This window comes from Pteropus alecto, unplaced genomic scaffold, assembly GCF_000325575.1.
Source record: "Pteropus alecto unplaced genomic scaffold, ASM32557v1 scaffold7, whole genome shotgun sequence".
NCBI classification, from domain to species: domain Eukaryota; kingdom Metazoa; phylum Chordata; class Mammalia; order Chiroptera; family Pteropodidae; genus Pteropus; species Pteropus alecto.
In genome coordinates, this window is record NW_006494614.1 from 41024623 (window position 1) to 41034257 (window position 9635).

Below are 9635 nucleotides of genomic sequence, written 5' to 3' on the forward strand. Positions count from 1 at the left end.
AGAGTTAGGAATGGGCAGAGCTACCACGCAGAGGAAGGGGAGAGCCAGACCATCATTCCAGACCTCAGACTTTGGGGAAGCTGAACTGTTTACAAACAGGTCAAGTAAGAGATAGAAATGGAAGAGGTAGTGATGGGACATTGAATGTCAAATAACAAAAAAGAACAAAACGAAACAAAGCACACAAAAAAATCTAAGGCTCGATGGTGCTAATATCAGTCCACAACTTCTATCAGCACCAAGGCTAACCGAGTGGGACAGACGCCCCCTCCTCTGGGGGCCTCCTGCAGCTGGTACTACAGGAAAAAATTAATTAAGATGAACACTATACCATTAGAGTGGAGAATGTCTCTCCTGGTCAAAGGACTGGCTCCTGAGAAGAAACCCTCTAGGAATTAGAAATAATTTTCAGGATAATCCCCCCTTAGGAGGCCTGGATCCTCCAAGCAAATGATGTAACGAGGCTTTCTCCCTTTGGCCACTCCACTCTGCCCCAATCATATGAATTCTGTGGATCTCGGTCATACACAAAATGATGTTATTTTGTTATAGGGCAAGAGGTTGAATTTAAAGACAAATGCTGTATTTTGGTCATGCAATTTGAAAAGATCAGGGAATTCTTTAAGCAGACATGACCTGCACTATGAATGTTTGGCTGCTCTTGGGAGGAACAGCACCTAATAGGCCCGTAGAGGAAGGAGCTTCCCGGCCTCTCCCTGGAATGGCCTGCTCTAAGGGGACATATGTTCCTTGCCACATTTATAATGCTGGAAGCCGTTCTCGGAACTGAGGCGCACCAGGCCCCCTCAAGTTCCCTCAGGCTATCGAGAGCGCACCCTGCCCCCACCTCCTACCAGCCAGCACTTATGTCTGGAGTAGTCAGAAAGCCAGTTCTTCTGTTAAGCACCCCTGGACGAGAGCCTCCCTTCCCATTCTCTAGACCCAGGCAGCAAGGCAATGGCAATGCTGGTTTATTTTACCCACATCTGGGGAGGCAGTATTTTCTGTGTAAGGATACCACTCAGGTCAAAGGGTAAAAACCTACTTTGTCTCATCTAGAAAATCAGTCTTTAACCAGACACCTAATTGTAACTAAAAAGGCATGGGAAATTCAACATACCTAAAAACTCAACTCCTGACCTTCTCCCCATACCTCTTCCTCCTCCAAAATTCTCCACTTAGTAGATAGCCACCTCATCCACTCTCCTGCTCAATTTTAAACCTGGAGTCATTTTTAAAAACATCATTCTCCATTTCTCTGAGCATGCACTCAAGCTCCAAGACTGTCCAGCTGGAACTCTTAAATCCATCTGCATCTTTCCATGTTGAGGTCTTCTCTTTAGTCTAAATCGCCACAGTACCTCCTCAAGATTAGCAGTCTCCCAAACTGCCCATCTCGCCCATCGCTTACTTCTGCCAGGCCCAGATCCACTCACCGCCAACCCTGCCTGCTGCACCAAGACGGAAGTCTTATATTCTTGCATGCAAACCAGCACAGCGTAGATGCCACCTTCCCTGGCAAAGAGTGGGCGCCATTCATGCTTGGTCATGAGCAGGTACAAGAGGCGCAGGGCCAGCACCACCACCATCTTCTCTCCCACCTGATTGGTCAGCAGCTCCACCAGTGTCTTCACCAGCTTCTCTCTGAGAGAGAAGAGACATTGGAGTTTCTCCCCATAAGAGTCATGCTTGACTTCCTGCCCAACCCTACCCACCAGGACCCAGTCATCACCCTCACCCCTTTCCAGCCTGCCCTCCTTGCCTTAGACTCATTCCTGATGCCCTCTCCTCTGCAGTCTAACTGCCTCTGGCTCCTCACTTCATGAAGGAGGCAGAGAGCAAAAATGGTTAGGAACTCTGGCTCATCTTCCCAAATAAGTCTACAAATTCAATGTAATTTTTATCAAAATGCCTAAAAGGTTTTAAAAAAACATGACAGATTCAGGCACAGGAAGAGAAAATATGCAAGAACAGTAAAGAAATGTTTGGGAAGAAATAATGGTAGACTTGCCTACTAGTTATCAAAATACAAACTTAGAATAATTAAATCTCTGGAAATGATACAGGGTAGCCAAAAGGATCGATAGATGAGAAAAGAGATAAGGACGGCATCTCAGCCAGTAAAGACAGGAAGGACCTGCAAAATGTGATATGGAAACACCTGGCTATCTAGCTGAAAAAATTAAAGCTAGAACTCTGCTTCACTCTACCTGCGGAAACAAATTGCAAACAGGTTTTAAAATAAATGTGAAAAACAAAACCATAAATATTTTTAGAAAATATAGGGAAATATTTTTATAATCCTGGAATAGGATAGACCCTCCTAAGTAGGACATAAAATCTAGAAGCGTTAAAGAAAGTTGAAAAATATAGCAACATAAAATCTAAAACTTTATCACAATGGAAGACGCTATCCACAAAGTTATAAGGCAAGCCATATGAGTCAGAGAACATGTCCAGCAGAAATGCTGATCAGAAGGAAAGAAAAAAGTTCCCCCCAAAGTCCCTGAAAGACAGTGAACATCACAAGAGGAAAAAAGCCAAGATTAACATCTTTCTCCACAGTGACAGAGATGCATATTGAGGAGGTGCCTATGAACTATGTAGGAAAGGAACACAAAGGAAGAAATTCTGGGAAAGAAGGCAAATAAAGGTACTGGCAAAGTTCTGTTTTTATCTGTCTTTTCTCATGAGCTTTATGATGACCACAATGTGAATCAAATACGCTTTAAATATATATCCCCTTCTATAGGCATGATTTCTTATATTTAAAATATAAATAACAGATTAATATCCAGCATTCCTAGAAATTAGTAAGAAAGAAAAAGACAAAGACTTAATAAGAAAGTGGGCAGAGGGTAAGAACACATTATTTATAGGTGAAGACACACTACAAATGTGTGCAAACATGTCTAAGAAATTAAAACAAAGAGATAACATTTAAAATTTTGTCAAGCTCATAGGTTTAAAAAATGGCAATATCCAGTATTGGCAGGCATGCGGAAAAACAGATCCATTAGAATCCTGTATTTGAACTTGGACATAACCATACTGTAGAGTCCTCTGCAGTCCTAATGAGGCAGCTCTATGTGGATGGATATGGAGAGCCCTCATAAGACATACTGAGTGTGGGGAAAAGTTGCAGAAATACATAGAGTATAATTACATATATTAAAATACATACTCAGAAAATGTTCTATATCCAAACGCACTAACAAAAGTAAATCTAGAGGAGGTCTAAAGAATATGCTCCAGACTGTAGTGAAAAGGGACTTTAACTTTTCATTCTATGTTCTTTTATATTCTTCAGATCCTTTAAAAAGAAAATTTGTGTATTATTTATATAATTAAGAGGTAGTAAAACAAAAACACTTTTAAAATAAAAAATAAGGAAGGGGAAAAAAAAGAATGGAAAAGAAAAAAGAAAAAAGCTCAAGTTCTAGAGTCAAAGGACCTATAGGTTTGAATCCTGGCTCTGCTTTCTGTCAAATTCTGGGCAAGTCAGTTACATTTTCTAAGCCTCAGTTTCCTCACCCATACAATGGAATAAGAAAAGGAATGACTTCCTCAGGTGATAGGAGGATTTAATGAGAATGCATGTAAAACTCTAAGCACAGAAGTGCTTCCAGGAGTATTAGAGAATAAGTGTTCCAAGAGTATTAGCCATGATACCATTCTACCCTCCTGCTAATCCTCAGGCTGACCCTTCTTTCACCTCTAGCCTTTCTAATTCTTGATCTCATAGCTCCTTTCCTCCCTACTACCCTCCTTTCCCTCTGACAACTTAAACCAAAACCTCTCCCTGCCACCATTCCAACCTCAAGGATCTGTCGGGACGGACCAGAGGGTGGTCCCGCTCTGTGACCTCCTCCACAGCCTGAGAGAGGGCATAGAGCCCTGAAAGCTGCAAGTTTGTGTCCAAGCTGGATATTTGCACCATGGCCACAACCGCTGTCACATGCTGATCCAGGGAGCTGCGTGGACCTGGACCCCGCAAGGCTCTAGCCATTTCTGAAATTGATGAGGAAAAGGCAGTGGCTTAAGAAAACTGTGGTACCTCTAAGTTGGAAGTATTTACAGGTCAAGCTCAGTTATCCTACTGATATTTTAATACATTATTCATTACTGTAACTTGCATTCAGAACTTTTCCAATTCTGTGTAAAAGATTTAGTAGTCAAATGACAAAAATGAAGATACTCTGGAAAATGGACCCCCCTTTTCCAGGGATACTAAAGAAAGGGAGCCACAACTGATTAGACGTAATCAAGGCCAAAGGAAGGAAGATGGATGCATGCTTCCAAAGCATTTTCCTGTGCAAATGGGACCTTACTCCACGGCTTTCCCTCAACCCTGATTATCCACTTATCTGGGGACCACCCAGGACTTGTTCCAAGTTCCTTGCCCTCTCCTCCCAGCATCTGACTCACCACTGGCTGCCTCCTTCATCTCGGAGGGCAGAGCCATCCCCTCAGTCACCAGAAGCTGGTTAAACAACTGTGAATCACTCTGTGCCATGGGGGGCTCAGTTTTTCCTTTAGCAGGCTCTGCCTCTGCCTTAGGGGACTCAGCCTTTGCTTTGGAGGATGCAATCTCTTCCTCTGAGAACTTGGCCTCCAACTTGGACTCCTCTTCTGGATCTGGAGTACAGGGGTGACTTCGTGAAGAAGATGAGCTGCTTAGTTCATCAGGTTGCAGCCCATACTTAGTGTAGATTTGGGAGTTGAGCAGGTCGCTGAGGGTGCTGCCCTCAAACCGATTACGGAGAACCTGCAGCAGACCCTCAGCCACCTCTATGGGCACGGAGATTTCTCCTAGGGCCTTTTCATCCAGGGTCTGTCAACAGAAGTGGGTAGGCATTTTAGGGATGAGCAGACACAAAGGTCCTGGGGACAGTAATAGGAAGGGTGGCCACCTTCCGCTATACCTTGTGCACCTTCTACATACCAGACCCTCACATTTGTTTCCTCCCCCAGCAGGACCCCTCATACTTTCTAACCTCTAGCTGCAGCCTCCTCCTACACTGGGAGCTGTCCCATATCTAGAACTTCCTTAGACAATCCCATCTCTAACCTCACTACAAACTCTGCAGGCATCTCAGGCCTAAAATACCTCATCCAGGTTCTCCCGAAGATTCTGAAAAATCGGCTGCTGCTCACATATGTCCAACTTCTTGATGAAAAAGAGCAGCTCCCACCACTCAGCCTGAGTCAGGTATCCCAATTCCTCATTCTTCTGAGGCTCAGGCTGGAGGTATGGCAAAGAGTAGAGCCCATCCACAGGCTTCCAGTCCCAGGACGGAAGTGCTGAGAATATAGGCATAGGATCTCATCATCCACCAGGAATAGAGTAGATTTCTGAATCTCTGGGGCAGCTCCCAGTCAGGAGTGGCTTCGTTCCAGCCACTATTCGTCTGCACTACTCCTCTGTTCAGAGACATGCTGTCAATGTCCCCTTCGAGGCTCACCTGTGTCCAACATAGTGGCCCCTGCCTTCTTCTCTACAACTGCTGGAGCTGTATCCTCAGTAGCTTCCTCAGGGCCCAGGATCTCAAGCATGTGCCAGTGCACCCAGTAGGTGCGGCCCGTCGACTGCCAGAAAACCTGGTATGGAAGGAGGAAGAAAGAGGGAAAAACAGAAAGGGCTTGCTTTGAGTCCTGGGCTGTGCAGGCTTGAGAGGACATGCTGGGCCCAGATCTGCAGCATACACCCCTCAGATGCACACCTGGCTAGGCTTGGGGAAACCTCTAAAAGGCTTCCCCTATCATGGTAGGGTCTGCCTTTCATCTCTTCCTAATAGCTTCTGCTCCTATACTCCCTCCCAGTCAACTCCACAGGTGGAAGGGAAAGTGGAGGGGGAGGGTCTCTCCATATATTAGTTCTGCTTTCTGGGTGTGAGTCTCTCCTTAAACCTCACAGCCCACCCACTCCCTCCAGATTTTCTCAACTCTCCAAATGCCCCCCCACCCCATCCATTGCTGATCCTCCCTTGAACCATTCCAGTTTCCTCAAGGGTTTTCTCCTTGGGTTGCCTGCCAGAGGTCCCTGAATGGAAGTGCCAGCTATGTGCAACCCAAAAAGATCCACAACACTGTCTCCCCACCACACACTCGCTCACCTGCACAGGGGGCACGCCATTGTTGCTCTGCCGGAACTCGCCCTCGTCCCCAGCACTGATCTCCTCATAATCATCCAGCATCCGCACACGCGTGCCTGGCACCAGTGTCTGCTGCACATACTCACCATAGCCACTACGGCTAGAAAATTCAGAACGCTGGCGGAAGGCCCGCCCTTGCTTTCTGGGGGTGGCAACAATGGTGGGTAGTAAAAGGCTGGGGCTTGAAATGCAGGGCTGAAAGATGGACCGGGATGGCCGTGGAGGCGATGTGCCCCGCTGTTCGCTGAGGTTCCGGGCCCAGCCCATGCTTCGCACCAGCTCTGAGATGAGGTTGCCCACAGCCATACTGAACTCCAGCTCCCGTGGCCCCCGGCTTTTTTCCCGACCAAATTCCTCCCTTGGGGACAGGGAGCCTTGGTCTCCAGCCCCTGGCTCTGGACTGTTATTCAGCTGATCCAGCAGGGAAGTGACACATAGGTAGCGTTTCACCAGGGAGAAAAGTAGCTTTCCTGGGACCTGTAAGACACAGTCCATGGTGTAGGTTCATCTGCTCCCAGCTTTAGTCCCTCTCCTTTCCCCTCATCATCCTCTACAGAAAAATATGAAGGCCTCATCCCCATACCTGTCATTCTCAAACTGTGATTTATATAAGAAACATACAAGGAGTGTCTTAAAACAGATTCCTAGATTCTAATCTCGAAATTCTGAGTGAGGAGTGGCACACGAACCTTCATTCTAACAAGCTTCCCAGGTGGCTATGGTGCTGATGCACATTCCTGAACCACATTTTCATAAATGATGCTTTAGGCCTTATACATAGCATTTCCCCCACAGCTGCCAGAGTACCTGAGGCAGATGAATGCCCTCAAAGGCCATACAGTGTTCCTCAGAAGATGTAGTCTCTGCAAACAGCTCCAGCAAAGTATAGCGGCTGTCAAAATCCATGTGCTGCTCGATGCCATCTTGCTGGCTCAGTGACAGAAGGACATGAGCCCGACTCCCTGTAATCCACACCCAATCCATATTTTCTTCTCAATCCCCAACACTTTGCCCCTGCCTTTCCTAGACTCTCTATCCCCTACCCCAGAAGCTTTTGAACTTCCTTGTGACAGACTCACAGTAAGGTATACATTTTATATGGTAACCTGACACAAATGTACACACATGTATATAACTGAAATATGTATTTCATGCTACAAAACTGACCTTATTAAGTGCTATGTACTGATATTCCAGATTTTTAAAAAATGTTGCTTATAACCCACCAAAATAATTTCACTATTGACCAAATGAATCTCAACCCACAGTTTAAAAATATAAAGCTACTCCATTCTCTTCTCTACCACTGCACTGAAAATGGACAGATAAACCAGGTACTATCATTTTATCCTGTTTCCATCCCTGTTACAGCATATTATCTATAGCTTTGCTTTGCATTGAATTGATATTCCCAAACACTAGATGTTCTTACACACTTGGCAAATCCCTCCTCTTTCTGTTCTTACTCCTTGTGGTCCCACTTTCTCCTCTCCAGCTGTCTCTTACCAGCATCGTGGGCTGCCAGAGCCTGCAGCATCTTGCCTGCACTCCGACGGATCTGAGGCTCAGGGTTGCACAACATATGCATGAGCAGGTCCAGGGCTCCTGTTTCCCTGAAGACCCCGGTGAGGGGCCCGATGCTGGCATAGGCACTGAGCACGTGGATGGTGTGGAGCACAGTGGCTGTGAGGCTCGAGGTCCCACCTTCGTCCAGCTGCCTGGCAGCCCTGCGCACCAGCGCCCGTACATCAGCCTCCATTTCGCCCACTGCCACATCATCCAGGCCTCCCGGATCTCGGGGAAAACTTCCTGAACACCCAGCTGGTTCGTGCTGAGGTCCCTTAGATAGTGCCCGCTCACCTAACAGCATGGGGCAGTTGGCATAGACCTCGGGGGCTGACAGCCACATGAGAATGTGCTCTGCCTTGCCCTCTTCTACACCCACTCTACCCACTTCCCCGCACTTCAAGACACTCCATCGGATCAGGTATTCAGGACGTCCATCATGCCCAGGACGCTGTCGAATAAGTTCTTCAGGATATGCCTGCAGCCGGGGCCCCAAGGGCACCATGAGGTCCCCAGTGTGCCGTTCCCCCACCATCTTGAGCTCCTGGGACACACAGAAGAAAGATAAAGACAGTATGAGAAAGCAAAAAGACTACGTGTGGGGTGGACTCTTAAGACATAGATAGGGTGGGTGGTGATTCGTAAGTTGCATGATGGAATTTAGAGGCTGAATAGAAAGGCCAAGAATAAGATGAAATAAATAACTTGAACATACTTTGAGATTTATAAGAAGAATGAAGTGAAAACGGCATGAAGATGAAATGAAAGGTTTAAGAAATGGAAGAGGTTATGAGAAAAATGAGACGAATAGGTAAGGTAACAAAAAGAGTTGACCATTAAGCAGGACCGTCTGGACAGAATAGCAGGGTTTCTGAGGGATACAGATCAGAACTCAGAAGAGTGTCACGGATGAGCAGGAAGGACAGCAGCATATGAGACAGTGGGGCCAAGTGAGGAACATCTTGGGGGAGAGGCAAGACAGGGGTATAAATGACAGGGTAAAGATGGAATGTGGAAATAAAGGGGTGGGTAATGGCAGATAGACAGAATAGAGATGAAAGGAGGCCGGGCTGTGGGCCCCCACATCCAGATGACTGGATGAGAAAAGCGTTTTGAGAGTATTGTGAAAGGGGGAGGGGACTAAGGGCCAGATAAAATTATGGGAGAAAAAGACCATGTCCCATCCTGCACTTATGCTATGGTAGAGTCTAAGGTAAAAACAGATGGTGAAAATCATGGAATTGAAGGGAAGGGAATGAGGTCAGGAGATGGAGGTATTACAGAGGCAATGTAGTGCAGATTTCAGAGTTGGATAAATGTGACTTTGAATTCTGGCTCTTTGACTTACTATGTGCATAGTTTTGGACGTTACTTAGCTTTTGAGTCTCAGTTTCCTCTTCTGCAAGATGGTAATAATATTCATACCCAACTCTTAAAGTTATAAAAACTTAAGATCACATGTGTAAAACACTCAGAACAGCCCCTAGCTCATAATGAGTGCTCAGTAAACATAACCTAATATTATTTTTGGATGGTGGAGGGGGCAGTCCTCAAATAATTGGAACATTAAGCCAGAAGAATATTATAAAGGGGAATGGGGTGATGGCTATATTAGTGATCAGGAAGAGCTATGTGTGACATAAAGCAGTGTGGGGCAGCAGGGAATGGTGAGAACAAAAATGGAAGGTAAGCCCAGATGAAGAAATGGTGATCAGGACAGGGGTCACTCAGGGTACAGGGATAAAAGACGAGAATAGAAATAAGGCTTGCAGAGGAGGGAAAATATAGGATGTGGACTTCCATAGGGGTAGGGGTCCAGTTAGCAGGGGGTGTGAGAAGGGAGGCAGGCTTGGTGGCAAGATTGGGAGGTAACCAGTGATGTGGAGATGAACAACTGATGAGCAGAATGAATTA

At 46.1% G+C, this 9635-nt stretch overlaps 1 protein-coding gene across 1 annotated transcript in view; it reads right to left on the reverse strand.

The window, feature by feature from the left end:
- Positions 1 to 9635, reverse strand: part of CUL9 (cullin 9) — a 35136-nt gene that overhangs the window by 24549 nt on the left and 952 nt on the right. Inside the window, 8 exon segments of the mRNA XM_006926526.3 lie at positions 1437 to 1644; positions 3819 to 4011; positions 4429 to 4834; positions 5111 to 5304; positions 5466 to 5601; positions 6117 to 6632; positions 6963 to 7117; positions 7662 to 8265. Of these exon segments, the coding sequence (XP_006926588.2) occupies positions 1437 to 1644; positions 3819 to 4011; positions 4429 to 4834; positions 5111 to 5304; positions 5466 to 5601; positions 6117 to 6632; positions 6963 to 7117; positions 7662 to 8265 (2412 nt within the window).